Source organism: Ranitomeya imitator, chromosome 4 (genome assembly GCF_032444005.1).
Source record: "Ranitomeya imitator isolate aRanImi1 chromosome 4, aRanImi1.pri, whole genome shotgun sequence".
Taxonomy (NCBI): domain Eukaryota; kingdom Metazoa; phylum Chordata; class Amphibia; order Anura; family Dendrobatidae; genus Ranitomeya; species Ranitomeya imitator.
This window is the reverse complement of record NC_091285.1, coordinates 241238939-241257449: the sequence shown is the minus strand read 5'-3', so window position 1 is coordinate 241257449 and position 18511 is coordinate 241238939. Positions and strand designations below refer to the sequence as shown.

Sequence of the window (18511 nt, the reverse complement as noted above, 5' to 3'; positions counted from 1 at the left end):
GCTATGTGGGTGTGCCTTGCAGATGAATGAAGAAGATGTGTTCGGACCGGTTGATTCTGGGAGCTTGGTAACTCTGGTGAGGGTTGCGCCCAAGGGATGGGTAGTGCAAATGGGAAGATCAGTGTCATCTGCGTCCATGGGGGCACTAAGGACTATCCAGTGGCCAGGGTGGTCTTCGAGACACCAGGGACATTGCATTCCATGATGTTACTATAGTCCCAAACTTAACCTGTCCTGTGATAATAGGTGAGGACTCTAGGCTACACTGACTTGTAGGAGAAGGGAGCTCCTCTACAGCAGGAGAATGGAGGGCTCTCGGCTGATGGGGTTGTGAACTTAAAAACATTAATACCTTCCAAAATTGATGGGTCAGACGTCGGGTTGACCAGAGGAAAGGGTGCGTCTGCACAACTGACGCACATGATATCACCTGACATATGCCACAATATGACTGATAGTGGTGTGGTAAATGAAACGAGTAGAGCTGACACCCGGTTAGAGAGTGACTTGAGGGTTCACCATACTGTGGGGTGTGACACTGACTTCGGGGGTGACTGTGACTTGTCATTGCCAGTAGCAACGGCTAGGGCTGAGTATAATGGTGTGCTGATAGAAGCACTGACAGAGTGGAACGACAGTGCTCCACAAGGTGAAGTCAGGGTAACGGTGGTAGCCACGCCAGAACGCATGACCAGACGGAAATGTGGGTCTGACCAACTCTGGGACTTGGCAGAGGTGACCGTGGAAGATGGGGAAGCTCCAGGAATGGGGTCCGACACCATTAGATATGGGGACCGCTGGTTCCAGGATGACCGATCAGGTGGTGGTGACTCCCATTCAGATAGTGACGAAAGAGTAAAAGAGTGCAGTAAAGCTGACTCGGGTACAAGTGGCAAGTCATCCTCCCATCGCCAGAGACGGAAAAGAGGTAAACGGGCTGAACAAATTGCACCCTCTGAGAGGATTGATGAAGAGGAGCTTGGGTACTCAGATACCCAAGAGAAAGCAAAACCTGTTGATGAAGAAATAGGTAAAACTCTGAAGTGGCTGAGTGTGGGCGAGCAAGCAGGCCCATTTGAAGATATATTTAAAGACGTTATGGTGCGAGTGGTTACAAGGTCACAGCTGCCAATGCCCATCTTGGCCAGGGGTCAAGAAGAGTGTAAAGCGGAGAAAGAGTAGGAGCTAAAAGCAGAACAAGACAGTCACCCGGTCATGGCAGATGTCTTGTAGATGCCACATTGTCATTCCAACCCATTGGCGACCCGTGATGTGACATGGGCACCAATGGGCAGGGTTTGTGATGCTCTTCTGGCGTTATCATGTTAAATGCTTCTGTCAGAGATTGTTAACGGCATTTAACATGTTAACAGCCGCAGGTGGATTGCGATTCCACACATGGCTGTTAGGGGCACATGTCTGCTGATTTTATCAGCTGACATGTGCCAGCTAAGTTGCTGGCTCATCGCCGGAGCCAACAGCAAACAGGGGGAGGTGACCTTAGATGTACTTATACGTCTAAGGTGGGAAAGGGGTTAAAGAAGCACTCCCAACAAAATTGTTATTCTCTTAATATAATGAAATCTTCATATTATATAGCACTGTGTGCTTACAATTGCTCATTTTGCCCTTCTACCCAAAAAATGATTCTATTTTCCATTAGGTCTATGACATCATGTGATTACAAACTGACTAGCTGATTCTTTCTAAGCTATATGTAGAAACAGGAGGTCAATTATTTCTGCAAAAGTCAAGCAGTCTTGCTAAAATGTATGGCAAGGGGAAAGAGCAGAGCAGCTGGGTCAGAAGTTGAAGAGGGGAAATAGTCATGCAGAGACAAAATACTTCCTGTTTGTACATAGAGCAGACAAAAATAAACGATTAACTGTGCAGAAAGGCATAATGAGCAATTGTAAGTGCACAGTGCTATGTATTATGATGATTGAAATATATTCAGAGGAGGAAAACGTTGATGGGAATGCTAATTTAATTGTGCATGTCTGTTGTTGCACACCAGTCCAATTTAAGTATCATACTCACCATGCCTATGTGATTGTCAGCTGCCACAATTTGCTTTCCATTCATATACTTAAATAGGATTTTTTATTACATTCATGTTAGCAATGGTTGAATAATTGGGGTTGAAAAGATTATTAAAAGATAATTTCAGTGTTGCCCAAAATGTATGGTGAAAAGTATTAATGTTAAACGATGGGATAGTGTAAAGAAAAATGCCATACCACTTGTAAGAATGTGAGAGTTAGCAGCATCAGCATAAACTCTACCAACTGCACCAACCACACGGGAAATAGTGCTACCAAAAGCAGGCAATGATTAGACTCTTTTGCCTCGGGCAACCATATTAATGGGGAAGAAGTGGATGGCATAATGGAATATTCAGCACATCACTCATCTTGATCGTAGCAGCATGATGTTACCTCTCAATATGACCCTGTCAGTTTCAGTAAATATTCTGCATATAATAGTCTGCCTGATTGCAAAACACTAAAAGGGATAATTTTTGGACTGTTTGACTGGATACCATCTTTTTATATCATGAAGTCACTTTGACATTGACAGGCTGTATTTGCGGGGTTGGATAAAAATCTAGGAGACCTGAGGCACATCATTTCAGGGCAATTGGAGTAACTGCAATTTGCAACTAATATATGCACAGTAAATTAAATTTATTTCTCATGAATTAAAAATGTAAAGAATTCGATCATCTCTAATATTGACATTTAGCCATGTAAAGTCATTTTCAAGAAAGTTTATTAAATAATGGCTTGGTGTAATGGTCAAAATGAATTGTTTGCGAAATTTAATTATAAAAACATTACAAAAATAAATGTTCATATTAAAATATAAATTGTTCTTTTTTAATTAATTCTAGTCTTTATTTCATAGTATACAAATAAAATTAAACTGATAATAATGACTTTGTCTTTCTTGCAGGTTCTATTTCGGACCGTGGCTATGATGGTGCCAGATTATGCTTTAATTGCAGAAATATCTCTCTATTCAATGGGATTTGTTGCTGCTCATAATCTTTCCACAAAAATTGTAGCTACATATAGATTGTGCTCTGAACAGGTAAAGTTGTTATAGTTTTCAACAAGCTATAGAATTGAACTATATACATTTCAGAAAATAAAGTCACAAAAATCTACATTTTATTTAGGGAAACTTGATTATGACAACATAGTGAAGAGCTTTGACTGTATTTTTTTAAGCAGCCGTTCTAAGAAATGTTTCAAGACCACCTTACCATGGAATCTATCAAAGTACTACAAATGTAATATATGGATATAATGAAGGAAACCTTAAAATATTTGGGCTAAATATGATAGTCTGAATAGAAGTTTTTAAAATTTCACAACTATGTGCTATTGTACAAAAATTCTGCAGTAGTAAGGGTGTGTGGCAGTCAGGCTCTTGCCAATTGAAAACATTATAGCACATTACTATTACATTCTGGGGTTAAACATCCTGATAGGTTAACATGAGAAAATGTAGTGAAAAAATATTCTTCTCTAATTTTTAATCTAATTTCACTTTTGCTTAAAAAAATGAACCAAAAACTATCAAATATATTATACTACAGTCAATGCTGGTTTTAAGAGAAATTTGAATGAATCTGGAATGTGATTGAATTGAAGCAATCATTCGAGAACGACCTAGTGTTAAAATTGTTTTTTGTGTTGAATATTTTTTCTACATTCTTATTAGGTTTTTTCCATATCACAATCTGTATTAAAAAATGTAAAATATAAATCTTGCAATTTTCACGCTGGTCACTAAGAATTTGGCTATGCTCACACATTTAGTTTTGGCAGCATTTTTTTTCTTTAGGCAGAACCTGGTCTTATAGCAGTAAAGAAACTGCTTACAGAAAGCAGGTATTGTTGCATTTTTGCCACTTTTTTGCTGCATTTTGTCGTGTGGATTATATGTGTATTTTGCGTACACTAAATGTTTAATATAGTTAGTTTTATTTACCAAAAAATGCACCAAAAAAGCTGAAAGAAATGACATGCTGCAGTTAATAAACGCTGCAATTTTCGAATTAAGGCAGGAAAGAAATGTATGTACCGTATATACTCGAGTATAAGCTGAGATTTTCAGCCCATTTTTTTGGGCTGAAAGGCCCCCTCTCGGCTTATACTCGAGTCATACCAAGGGGTCGGCAAGGGAGGGGGGGGCGGGGGTTGTCTAGTTATACTTACCTGCTCCAGCGCGGTCCCTGCAGTCCCTGCTTCTTCCAGCACTGCATCTTCTTCCTGTATTGAGCTGACCCATAGAGGTGGAGCTGCATATTCATGACTGAAAATGAGCGGTAACTGTGATCGCTCAATACAGGAAGAAGATGCAGCGCCGAGAGAAGCTGGGACTGCAGGGACCGCGCCGGGAGCAGGTAAGTATATGGGGAGGGGAGCGCTGTGCAATATTTACCTGCTCATCGCTCCGGTGCGGCTCTGTCTCCAATGTCCTCTGGTGACGTAGTCAGTGCGCGCCCTCTGCTGAGCGTCAGTGCTGGAGATGGAGCAGCACAAGGAGCAGGTAAATATTGAAAGCGCCGGTGTCCTGAGCAAGAGAGGTGAGTATGTGATTATTTTTTTATTGCAGCAGCAGCATTCTATATTGGACAGCTTTATATGGAGCATCTATGGGGCAATAATCACCGGTGCAGAGCATTATATATGGGGCACAGCTTTATATGGAGCATCTATGGGGCCATAATCAACGGTGCAGAGCATTATATATGGCACAGCTTTATATGGGGCCATAATGAACGGTGCAGAGCATTATATGTGGCACAGCATTATGTGGAGCATCTATGGGGTAATAATGAACGGTGCAGAGCATTCTATATGGCACAGCTTTCTATGGAGCATCTATGGGGCCATAATGAACGGTGCAGAGCATTATATATGGCACAGCTTTCTATGGAACATCTATGGGGCGATAATGAACGGTGCAGAGCATTATATGGAGCACAGCTTTATATGGAGCATCTATGGGGCAATAATGAACGGTGCAGAGCATTCTATATGGCACAGCTTTATGTGGAGCATCTATGGGGCAATAATGAACGGTATGGAGCATCTATTTATATTTTTGAAATTCACCGGTAGCTGCTGCATTTCCTACCCTAGGCTTATACTCGAGTCAATAAGTTTTCCCAGTTTTTTGTGGCAAAATTAGGGGGGTCAGCTTATACTCGGGTCAGCTTATACTCGAGTATATACGGTATATGTAAAAAAAAATCTAATTTAAGCAACAGGTCATTTTCTGATGATAACTTCCTTTTAAAATATATGGATATTGCACTGTCTTTGCAAAAAGAAACCCAAAGATGGCATTAGAAGGCTGTTACCATATCAAAAGGGAATTCTGATACACCCACAGAATGAATAGATATGTTACTTCTAGTAGCTCTGGGAGGTGCATCAAGAATAAAGCCCATAGAAGTGAATTTAAAGGGGCACACATGAAGGCCACCTCTTTATTCACAGTGTGCAATACAAGATCCTAGTCTTGAGATAAGCGAAGATTTCAAACATTTATATTGCATTCTGTGAATGGAGGACCCTTATCTATGATGTACAGGGTGGGTTATTTATATGGATACACCTAAATAAAATGGGAATGGTTGATGATATCAACTTCCTGTTTGTGGCACATTAGTATATGGGAGGGGGAAAACTTTTCAAGATGGGTGTTGACCATGGCAGCCATTTTGAAGTTGGCCATTTTGGATCCAACTTTATAAATGGCCCACCCAGGTGTATCCACGTAAATGGCCCAGCCTGTACATTTTCCATGTTATGCCTTTTTAGAAAGGGACTGTCACTAGGATGCATCAGTCTATTGCAATTCCAAAAATTACTTTATCAGTCCAAGTCCTCATAATTATTATAACCATTTCATTATTATCCTAGTGTCGTGGATACAATTATCACAATAGAGAAAATACATTTCAACTGAAATAACTAAATCAAGTTTTATGTCACCTAAAAGTTTATCGAGATCGAGATTTTAAAAGTGGCACATGTTTGGGTACACAAACGTTGAAAGAACTGAAAATGTATTCGTACCATGTCTTTGCGTCAGCTCTCAGCTTCACTGTGATTAATGAATCTAATTTTAGCCTCACAATGTTTTCATAGTTTAATACGTATTCATCCCCCAAACAATTAAAGCATGTCACAAATGTCTTTATTAATTTAGTTACTTTTATGATTGGTGATTACTAAAATCTATTTCTTTCCCCTTGTGAATACTTGACCAAGTCACAGATTTTCTAGCAAGATTACTTCATGCCTGAGGTTTTCTCACTGTGCTCATTCCCCCATTCATACATATTAGTATTGTTTCAACCTAACATTTTATCTTGCCACTTTTGTGCCCAAGCACGCTGCAGAGGAATGTAATTAGATGGATATAGGGCTATTGTCTGATAGAAAACCATTACCCTTTAGGGTGAATACATGACCCGCAGCACAAAGATTTGACATCCAATCCTCTTTTGTGCCTTGTGATTCCATTATTCATAGCTTCCTTCATTCTTCCTCTTGTCATTGTGCAACCAATGCAGTGCTTAGTACTGCAAGCACCTAACATTTATCTGTTCTTCAGCCTTTTTTCTTCTAATTTTAATTTCCTTTTATCAAATTGCATATATAAATTGTGATACATTTATTTTATCTTCATTTTGATATAAACTTTTAAGAAAAATGGATGTTATGGCTAGAAGAGGGAATAATTCTTTAAATTAAAACCTCACCACTATTCATTAGTTTTCTATATCCAAAGAACTAATAACTTTTCCATAAGATAATGTTTTCCATAAGGTGTATATATATATATATATATATATATATATATATATATATATATATAGACACACACACATATAGAACCATACTGAGTACCGCATCAAGATCAAGAAGTGTTTACAGTTACAGAATAATTTAAAACTTTATTTCAACACATCTTTAAAATTCACGCAATCATAGACATTAATGTTAACCCCTTTCTGACCTCGGACGGGATAGTACGTCTGAGGTCAGATCCCCTGCTTTGATGTGGGCTCCGGCGGTGAGCCCGCATCAAAGCCGGGACATGTCAGCTGTTTTGAACAGCTGACATGTGCCCGTAATAACAAAGAACGTGGAGGGCACCACCTATTATATAACACTAAATATACGGTCCTGAATCTACCTCAACATGAAAAAGACATCATGAATTTGTGGAGAGCAAAAAAGACATGTTGAATAGGAGATCAACAAGACCACAAAGTTAGCAAAAAATATATATCCAAAGTTTATTACACAAACACTGTAAACAGACCATACATTAAAACCAATTAAAATACACCAAAAATACCCGTAATGACGGTAGTACAAAACACAGCCGACAGACTAAAATGCATCTTGGCACAAGAGGTTGGGACAGCTAATATAGCATTTCAGGTATATAACATCATATGGGCACAATCATAATACAAAAATCATTATACAAACGGAGGTACATATGATTATGAATAAGTGCAATAAGATACCCTTAGAGTGTGCCTGTCCAAGTTAGTAACCACAGGACCTAATGGATAGGAAGGACATAAGTGTATACCACTATAAAAGGAAATACCAACATGAGCACTATGTCCGCTAACATGTGTGTAGTATAAACCAAGAAAAATCTTAGAGATACCATATCATCCTTATTATCATATCGGGCTGAGTATATAGATCAAAGCCGATGCAGATAACACACATAAAGAGACAGTCCTATAAACAAAGGTATCATACTTATGTCATGCCCATGAAAAGTGTCATGCTCCAAGACCCAGAATAAAGGAAAAAGAGCAAGAAGTCCAGTCTGTCCTGTCAGTTCGTCCTGTCAGTGCAGTGCCAAGGAAGTCCGTGGGGCTATGTTGCCCTACGCGTGTCGCCGCACAAAAAGCAGCTTCATCAGGGTATCTTATTGCACTTATTCATAATCATATGTACCTCCTTTTGGATAATGGTTCTGGGAAGGAGGGGAGTGAAAAACGAACACAGAAAAATGAAAAATCCCAAGGTCATGAAGGGGTTAAAAGAGGTGCCTCAAACCACAAAACACAAAGAGGAGGACAGCTGAAACAGTGTACATCAATGCACAGGTAAATCTATATACATGGCTTTATGTGTCATGTCTATAGTTTATGCAAAAGAAAAGAGGATTGAGGCGTGCATGAGCAGGACCAGTGGAGCAATAGACTGTGGGTGAAGCTGTGTAGCCACTAACCTTAGGAGGTTATGCACCCCTGCATATCCTCGGTGTGCGTGTGATGGATGGTGGTGCGTCCAAAGTGTAGATGGCTGACAGCTGCGAGTGGTGGCAAGGTGATCCACTGTGGAAGTCAGGAAGAGCTTCAGTATTCCCTGCTGAAGGGAGAATCTCTATGCAATGCCTGTGGTGCACATTGGGAGTCACGTGACCATAGGTCCTTGCGGTCATGTGATGGAAGGTCCTGATCTACCTGTGAGCTGCCTGTGAGAGCAGCTCCTGCCACACACCCTCAGGGAGAGAGAATAGCAGTCATAGGAAATAAAATCGCTGTCTGGTGAGGAGCGCTGAGTTGAAAATGGTGGAAGCAATAAAAAAATACATATATATATTTTTTTTTTTAAAAAGTGCAGACCTTTATTGAAAGGTAATCCCCAACGCCTTTCAATGGCGTTCTGCTGTCTTTTTTTTTTTTTTATTGCTTCCACCATTTTCAACTCAGTGCTCCTCACCAGACTATTTTGTTTCCTATGACTGTCCATAGTTTAAAAAATGATAAAGGTTGCACCATTATTTACCAAAAATGATTACTCTTGAACATTGAAAATGCATTACTGCCATAGAAAATAGGAAAAAAACTTTATATAATGTACACATGAAATATTTATCTGCAAAAATTGCAATGAAAAGAGGAAGGTACTTCATGCATAAATTGGCCAATATATGTAAGGCTAGTTTCACATTTGCGTTTAAAAACGCAGCGTTTAAAACGCATCCGCAGGTGGTGAAAAAACCGCATGTAAACGCGTACAAATGCTGCGTTAAAAAAACACAGCGTTTTTACGCGTTTACATGCGTTTTTTCCTGCGTTTGCATTTTTGATACGCATGATGAGAAATTTCACAAGAGAAAAATCAAGATCCAGACACCGCCAATGGGACTACAGAGGGCGTGTGACATGACTCTGTGGACCAAAATATGGAAAAATTGTAGCTCTCAAAATGTGGTATCGCAAAAAATATTTTTTGGAATAAAAAGCGTCTTTAGTGTGTGACAGCTGCCAATCATAAAAATCAACTAGAAAACCCACTATAAATAGAAATGGCTAGGGTTAGGGTTAGGGTTTGGATCCCTATGGTTAGGGTTTCGATCCCTGGGGTGAGGGTTAGGGTTAGGGGTTAGGGTTAGGGGTAGGGTTAGGGTTAGGGTTAGGATCCCTAGGGTTAGGGTTAGGGTTTGGATCCCTAGGGTTAGGGTTAGGGTTTGGATCTCTAGGGTTAGGGTTAGGGTTAGGATCCCTAGGGTTAGGGTTAGGGGTAGGGTTAGGGCTAGGATTAGGGTTAGGGTTTGGATCCCTTTATCACCTTGATGGTGGGGGGGTGGCTTATCAGTGTCTAGACTAGTTTTTCTCTATTGAAACGCATGCGTTCAAAAACGCAACCAAACGCATGAGCTTAAAAACGCATGCGTTTACATAGCCAAAGGCAAAAAAACGCCTCTAGAAATTACTACAGGTTGCATTTCCGCAATAAAACGCAAGCATACAAACGACGCATGCGTCGTCAAATGCGGCCAAACGCGTACAAAAAAAACACATGTGTTTTTAATGTTACATATAGGAAAAAAAATGCACGCATTTATATGCGTTAAAACGCAGTGGCAAAAAACGCAAATGTGAAACCAGCCTAAGCCCAACTGCCGCATCAAGGCATCCTTCATAATTGGGTCCCTGTCCTGTTTTGTTACCTCTCCTGGGCAAAAAATCCTCCAATTTATGGGTCAGAAGTGGACCAGCTAACTACTTAAAATCACTTGTGGCTATTGGGAGTGGGAGAGCACATGTCCAAAAAGGCTTAATACAAATAGAGAACAAGACCAGCACATCCAAGTTACTGTGAACAGGCGCCAACCAAAAAAATATATACCGTATTTTCCGGCGTATAAGATGACTTTTTAACCCCTGAAAATCTTCTTAAAAGTCAGGGGTCGTCTTATACGCCAGGTACGGCGTGTGCAGGGAGTGGTCCTGGTCTCCTCCAGACCCTGGGAACCATCCAGACCGCACACGCCGTATAAGATGACACCCGGCATATAAGATGACCCCAGTCTTATATAGCGAGTATATCCTAAACTCCATATTTTATATGGAAAAGTTGGGGGTCGTCTTATATGCCTAGTCGTCTTATACACCAGAAAATACGGTAAGTTGAAAAACGATAAATGTTGCACCATTATTTACCAAGAATAATTACTCTAGAACATTGAAAATGCATTAGTGCCATAGAAAATAGGAAAAAGTGCTATATAATGTACACATGAAATATTTCTCTGCAAAAATTGCAATGAAAAAAGGAAGGTAATTCGTGCAGGAAAGGGACCCGATTACGAAGGACGCCTTGATGCGGCAATTGGGTTCACATATATTGGCCAATTTATGCGCGAAGAACTTTCCTTTCTTCATTGCAATTTTTGCAGATAAATATTTCATGTGTACATTATATAGCACTTTTTTTCCCATTTTCTATGGCAGTAATGCATTTTCTTATGTTCTAGAGCAGGGGTCCCCAACCTTTCTTACCTTGAGAGCCACATTCTGCTATGAAAGTTGCTCGAGAGCCACAATGCAGATAAAGGCGGCGCCCGGGGGAATGAGGGGGATGATGGATGGCAGCGAGGCGCTTGAGTCAGGGGGAGAAAACATACCTCCCTGACTCAATACAGGTATGGCACGCAATTATATTTGTATGGGCTGTTTTCCACTTGCGAGATACACGTCCGTGTCTCGCATGTGGAAACGAAGCTCTGGCGCTGGCACTGTGGAGCGGAGCGTGCGGCTCCATGTGTTGCTATGCGGCCGCACGCTCCCCTCTGGAGTGCCGGCGCCAGAGCTTTGTTTCCACATGCGAGACACGGACGTGTATCTCGCAAGTGGAAAACAGCCCTATTTCTGCATTACTTGTGATAAAAAATAAACATAAGAGCCACCTTCAGAGAATGCAGCCTTAGTGCTGCTGAAGGTGGCTCTGTTACCAATAGGTAATGGGGGGTGACAGGTTATCTTTAAAATGCTTGTTAGGACGCTTATATATACTTATGCTAAGTGCTTTACTTGGACTAGCCTGCCCTTCTATCCGGATTCCGCAATCAGCGACCGCATTCACTCCTGCGCAGAGGCGCGGCTCACTGTGCTCTATAGAAGCCGCAGTAACCAAAGTCTTGCGAGATTTGTGAAGTCTCGCGAGACTTTGTGCGACTTTAACAGATCACAGTGACCCGCTCCACTGCGCAGGAGTGAATGCGGTCGCTGACGCTGGAGGAGCGGCAAATTACGGGGCAGGTATTGCAAGCGGCGGGGCGGCTCCTTTCACACAGAGCAGGAGCAGGTGGCGGGTGGGTATTACAGGCAGGGGGGCGGGTAATACAGCCGGCGGGGCGGCTCCTTTCACACATAGCAGGAGCAGGTGGTGGGCGGGTATTACAGGCAGGGGGGCGGGTAATACAGCCGGCGGGGCGGCTCCTTTCACACATAGCAGGAGCAGGTGGTGGGCGGGTATTACAGGCAGGGGGGCGGGTAATACAGCCGGCGGGGCAGCTCCTTTCACACATAGCAGGAGCAGGTGGTGGGCGGGTATTACAGGCAGCGGGGTGGGTAATACAGCCGGCAGGGCAGCTCCTTGGGGACTTTTTTCAGTGACCGTCGGCGAGCCACATGCCTGGAGCAGGCGAGCCACATGTGGCTCGCGAGCTATGGGTTGGGGACCCCTGTTCTAGAGTATAATCACCAATTTCAAATTCTACACGAACATAACACATTCGGATTTGTGTACGCTTTCAAGAGCATTTTTACTCAAAGTTGGCAAAATGTGGTCACAGTTTGTAAGTCATTGTGTTTCCTCTAATGCTTTTGTTATTACTTTAGCTAGGATAGTGGTTCTGTATGAAGAATGGGGGGAACATGTTTGATGAAGGGAGAGGGTGTGAAGAGGTTAGGCTGGGTTCACATTGCTTTAAGTGCAGTCCGCTGACGGCATCCATTACATAGTGGCACTAACGCTATGTAACGGATCCGTTAGCGCACCCATTGACTGCCAATATGTAGCGCATCGCTAACGTATGTCATAATCGGTATGCGTTAGTGATGTGCCGTCATTCTGTAACGGACCCTCCGACGCAGTCTGCAGCGTTTTTGGGTCCGTCTCCGCTAGCACAGATAGAGCATCAGCGCTAGCGCAATCGCATAAATGCGATCTTTTTCAGCACTTGCGTTAACGCAGTCCGTTAGCGTTTGCGCTGAACGGACTGCACTTAACACAATGTGAACCTAGCCTTAGAGGAGCAAGTGGTTGGGTTAGAGGATTTGTGTAATTTTTTTCCCCTTAATTTTATGTGTGTTGATTCTGGCAGCCAATCAGGGCACAGAAACCATCCACAACATCATGACTCAAGGTCTTCTGTGATTGGTTACCGGTCACATGTCCCTGGCGATATAAAAACCAGACATCAGTTAATTAGATAATACTGTTTTCTGTGAAATTGATCTTCCAGCATCAAAGAAGCAAAAACTGTGTGTAAGTCTCTGGAGGCCCCATTTGCTACTCCAATTCGTTTGTGATAAAACTGTTTCAGTGGCAAATCAGGACAGATTTCCATTTAAAAATTGTTAAGACTAATATTGGGGTGCAGCCACAATGCTCAATTAGCTGCTCCAAATCATTTGTAATAAAACTATGTTTCAGTGACAAAAGCAAAAGGCCAGAGTTCTACGTAAATATTGTTCGGTCTAATATTGGGGTGAAGCTTGGAGGGCCAGTTAGCTACTTCAAATCGTTTGTGATAAAACTGTTTTAAGGAGACAAATCAGAGGGCCAGATTTCCACTTAAAAATTGTTAGGCCTAACATTGAGGAGCAGCCTTGAGGCAAATTAGCTACTCCAAATCGTTTGTGATAAAACTTTGTTTTGGAGACAAATCAGAAGGCCAGATTTCAACTTAAAAATCGTTAGGTCTAAAATTTGGGTGCAGCCACGTGGCCCAATTAGCTACTCCAAATTGCGACAAAACTTTGCATCAGTGGCAAATCAGAAGGCCATATTTCCACATAAAAATTGTTAGATTTAATATTAAGGTGCAGCCACAAGGCCCAATTAGCTACTCCAGATCGTTTGCACTAAAACTGTGTTTCAGTGTCAAATCAGAAGACCATATTTCCACTTAAAAATCGTTAGGCCTCATATGTGTATGCAGCCACGAGGCTTAATTGGCTACTCCAAATTGTGAGAAAGCTGTGTTTCAGTGACAAATCAGAAGGCCAGATTTGCACAGAATTTTTTTTAGGACTAATAGTGGGGTGTAGCCACGAGGCCCAATTAGCTACACCAAATTGTGCTAAAACTGTGTTTAAGTGGCATATCAGAAGGCCAGATTTCCACTTGAACATTGTTAGGACTATTATTGGAGTGCAGACTGGAAGGCCAATTAGCTAATCCAAATCTTTTTGATAAAACTGTATTTCAGTGGCAAACCAAAAAGCTAGATTTCCACATAAAATTTGTAAGGCCTAATATTGGATTGCAGCCTAGAGGGCCAGTTAGCTATTCCAAATCGTTTGTGAAACAACTGTGTTTCAGTGGCAAATTAGAAAGTCAGCTTTCCACTAAAAGATCAATAGTAGTAATGAGTAAATAATGAAATATTCGGATTCGGGAAAATTGGCGCAAATAATTTCTAATATCTGTGTATTCGTACTGAATAACGAATCCAATGCAAGTCAATGGGCAAGCTGAATATTTTTCTGCATGACCCAACAAACAGGTTGGGGGCATGAGAAAAAAGCTGAAATGGATTGGAAAGAGCTAAAAATAAATGGGACCAGCATGGAGAAGATGCCTTCGTGACTTTCTGACTCACATATGGTATCTGGGAATAATGTTGTCAGACTATTGTGCCTCTTTTACAGATTTATAAAAAGACCTACCAAACCTAATTTTTTTTAGGTCAAAAATGCTAAGAAACATTTTTTCCTTCATAATTACATGTACTGTATATAACACATAATAAAAAAAATGTATACCTCTCCTTTAGCATACAGTATGTTCATATTGAGCATTTTGGCTTTAGCTTTTCCTTTAACATTTGTGAAGGATCTCACTCCTACATTTGGGAGGTCCCTCCCTCATTCCAAATTGTTAGCTAGATAGTGGAAAACATATTCCCAATCCCATTACAATGCCAACAGTGAATAGCCAGGCCTTTCCCCGGGAAGGAACAACCACGGGAAGGGCAGCATCCTATGAAGGAAAGCCACCTATGCCAAGCATGGTATCCATCCACATAAGGGATGGGGGCAGTGTTCTGGAATCACTGTGTTGAGAAACACGTGATGGTGTCTCCGCGGTGTTGGATGTTTTGGTCTCCCTGAGGCCAATCATCTGTGCCTTTATAGCCTTTTTACTAGGCACTGCTCCTAATAGCCAGATTCCTACTCCACACTGATGAGGGGCAAAAACCCCGAAAGAGCTGTCAAAAAATGTGGATGGATACCATGCTTGGCATAGGTGGCTTTCCTTCATAGGATGCTGCCCTTCCCGTGGTTGTTCCTTCCCAGGGAAAGACCTGGCTATTCACTGCTTGCGTCGAGAAACACGTGATGGTGTCTCCGCAGCTTGTTTACATGCATCTGCATATTTCCCATAAGGGATGGGGGTAGTGTTCTGGAATCACTGTGTTGAGAAACACGTGATGGTGTCTCCGCGGTGTTGGATGTTTTGGTCTCCCCGAGGCCAATCATCTGTGCCTTTATAGCCTTTACAATGCCAATTACAACATACCCATTTGAAATTTGGGCTTCGCCCCCCAGCTACATGACCACCACCACCATGTCCACCGCCACATCATTATGCAGCCCTTGCTTCACATTTTCAGAGGGTCAGCAGGTGCTGTGAAACCTGAGTTTGGGAAGGGACTTAGGTGGCCCCGTATCATACATTTGTGAGAGCTCTCACTCCTACATTTGGGAGGTCACTCCGTCATTCCAAAAAGTTAGCAAGAGAGTAGAATACATATTCCACATCCTTTTACAATGCTAGTTAAAACATGCCCGTTTGAATTTTGGGCTTTGCCCGCCACCACCACCAACACTATGTCCACCGACATGTCATTATGCAGCCCTCAAATTTTCACTTCAAATTTTCAAAGGGCCAGCAGGTGCAGTGGAACCTGAGTTTTGTGAGCTCCACAGTTCATTTTGGCCACCGGATCCAAATGGAGCCACTGTCATACCATGTGAAGCTACTGTAAGGCTAGGTTCATATTGCTTTAAAGCTGCCCATTCAACGCATGCGTTAAACAGACTGAGTTAACGCAAGTGCCGAAATGCGATCGCGCTAGTGCAGATAGAGCTAGCAGATGCTCTATTTGCGCTAGCGGTAATGGACCCGGAAATGCTGCAGCCCGCATCCGAGGGGCCGTTACTCAATGACAGCTCATCGCTAGTGCAAACCCATTATGGCATGCGTTGGCAATGTGCCCGAAATAGGGGTTAATGGCAGTGTTAACGGACTGCGTTACATCACGTTATGCCGTGGTGTATCGCTGTCCATCTAATGGACTGTCAGAAAGCAGTATGAACCCAGCCTTAGGTAAATGTAATACAGGAGTTCGGGGAGCTGTTTGATCAATGTCAGTAAATTGGATTCTACCAGACACCAAAAACTTTCAAATTAAATTCTGAATACAGTGTATGAAAGTGAGGGACTGTATTGTGCTCAGTCTGTCAGGCATGAAACCTATGTCAGGAACATGTACAAGCCTCATTTTACTTGGAAGCAGCCTCCTCAAGGGAAAGAGACAGGAATGCCTTTGACCAATCTGCACAAGCCTACGCACTACTTCTGGAAACTACCCAACCACGCAGAATGTATATTTTGCATGCTTTTTTGAGCAACAATGTACTAATTAGAGGATATGTCCCAGAGAGTGTCGAGTTCTGTAGAGTGTATTATTCAGGTGAAAGGCAGTGGTACAGAGCTCAGGTAAGGGCCTTAGTGTGACAATGACCATGTTCCCATATGTGTAAGATTTCGGCCTGAATAGGTCTTTAGAGCATATTAACCAAGTCTCTTAAACTTGCAAAAAATGTACAGAATCTGGCCAATACCCTCCACAATTTTTTTTGTAAGGACCCAAATTTAGAAAATGTAAGGCAAGCAAATTATCAAAAAAGTACAGTTCATTACCCATGTGGGGTATACATAAATTACCAATAAGTACTTGTTTCAGAAGGAGGAGGAGGTGATTTCCTGAACAAAGTGGGTTTGGATGGTAAGGGATGGACATTATGGCAACTTCCCAAAAGAATTTGGGCAGCACTTGCTGATGTGACGGTTTCATGAAAATTACCCAATTGGTAGACATTCCCCCATCCCCCGAGTTGCACCTGGTGTGCTTGTTCCTCCCCTGTAATCATTGTGGGTTAAAAAAGTTTAGTAAAGAGACACAAGTCTCATTTAGAAGCTTGAAAAAGTCAACAAAGGTGTTTGTCCAGCACTGGACAATGTAAAGTGCAAACAAATATGTATGCCCTATCTAACTGACAATGTGTGAACAGACAACTGAATGCTGTGCTGGAACAGCAAACTGGGCATGGTTGCTGACTGTTGTATCTGTGCAACTGCAGGTTATGGACAAAAGGCATCAGCTCCTCCTTTCTGGACAGCAGATTGGAAAAGATGTAACACATGGGAAGGGCCAGTGGTTTCACTTACACAGATTTTGTACTCAGGCGTTCCGCCCACCTACTGGGGTGCTTTGTATATGGCACATGCTAACAGAGGTATTATGTTGAATTTCCTTTTAAAAAAGAAAGTGTGGGTAAGATTTTCAAACTAGTAGCATATACATAAAGCATGTTTCATCATTACTCATATTATTATTCTGTGTGTAGCTGAAACCTAAAGTTTTGTGTGGAGCATATTAATGCATTGATGTTCCAACATGTGCAAGTGCAGACCCAAAAACTAACATCAGGCTACCAGATACACATTTAACCCCTTCCCGACCTTTGACGCATACGCTGCGTCACGAAAGTCGGTGCTATTCCGACCCATGACGCAGCATATGCGTCATGGAAAGATCGCGTCCCTGCAGATCGGGTGAAAGGGTTAACTCCCATTTCACCCGGCCTGCAGGGACAGGGGGAGTGGTAGTTTAGCCCAGGGGGGGTGGCTTCACCCCCTCGTGGCTACGATCGCTCTGATTGGCTGTTGAAAGTGAAACTGCCAATCAGAGCGATTTGTAATATTTCACCTAAAAAAATGGTGAAATATTACAATCCAGCCATGGCCGATGCTGCAATATCATCGGCCATGGCTGGACACACTAATGTGCACCCACCCCACTCCTCCGATCGCCCCCCAGCCCCCCGATCTGTGGTCTGCTCCCCTCGGTCCTGTGCTCCGCTCCCCTGTCCTCCTGCCGCTCCCCCCGTGCTCCAATCACACCCCCCGTGCTCCAATCAAACCCCCCCGCACTCCGATCCCCCCCCGCACAGCGATCCCCCCCGCACAGCGATTCCCCCCCCCGTGCTCCGATCCACCCGCCCGCACAGCGATCCCCCACTCCGTGCTCCAATCCACCCCCCCGTGTTCCGATCCACCCCCCCATGCTCCGACGCCCCCCCGTGCCCTGATCTCCCCCCCCTTATACTTACCTGGCCTCCCAGGGACCGTCCGTCTTCTTTCCTGGGCGCCGCCATCTTCCAAAATGGCGGGCGCATGTGCAGTGCGCCCGCCGAATCTGCCGGCTGGCAGATTCGTTCCAGAGTGAATTTTGATCACTGAGATATAACCTATCTCAGTGATCAAAAAAAAAAAAAAAAGTAAATGACCCCCCCCCTTTGTCACCCCCATAGGTAGGGACAATAAAAAAAATAAAAAAAATTTTCCACTAAGGTTGGGGTAAGAACTAGGGTTAGGGTCAGGGGTAGGGTTAGGGTTAGGGTTAGGGGTAGGGTTAGGGGTAGGGTTAGGGTTAGGGGTAGGGTTAGGGTTAGGGGTAGGGTTAGGGTTAGGGGTAGGGTTAGGGTTAGGGTTAGGGGTAGGGTTAGGGGTAGGGTTAGGGTTAGGGTTTCGGTATGTGCACACGTATTCTGGTCCTCTGCGGATTTTTCCGCTGCGGATTTGATAAATCCGCAGTGCTAAACCGTTGCGGATTTATGGCGGATTTACCATGTTTTTTCTGCGCA

General features: G+C 42.8%; 1 protein-coding gene across 1 annotated transcript in view; it reads left to right on the top strand.

The window, feature by feature from the left end:
* Window positions 1-18511, top strand: part of LOC138674484 (dynein axonemal heavy chain 3-like) — a 3367401-nt gene that overhangs the window by 1495104 nt on the left and 1853786 nt on the right. Inside the window, 1 exon segment of the mRNA XM_069762320.1 lies at window positions 2956-3093. Within this exon segment, the coding sequence (XP_069618421.1) occupies window positions 2956-3093 (138 nt within the window).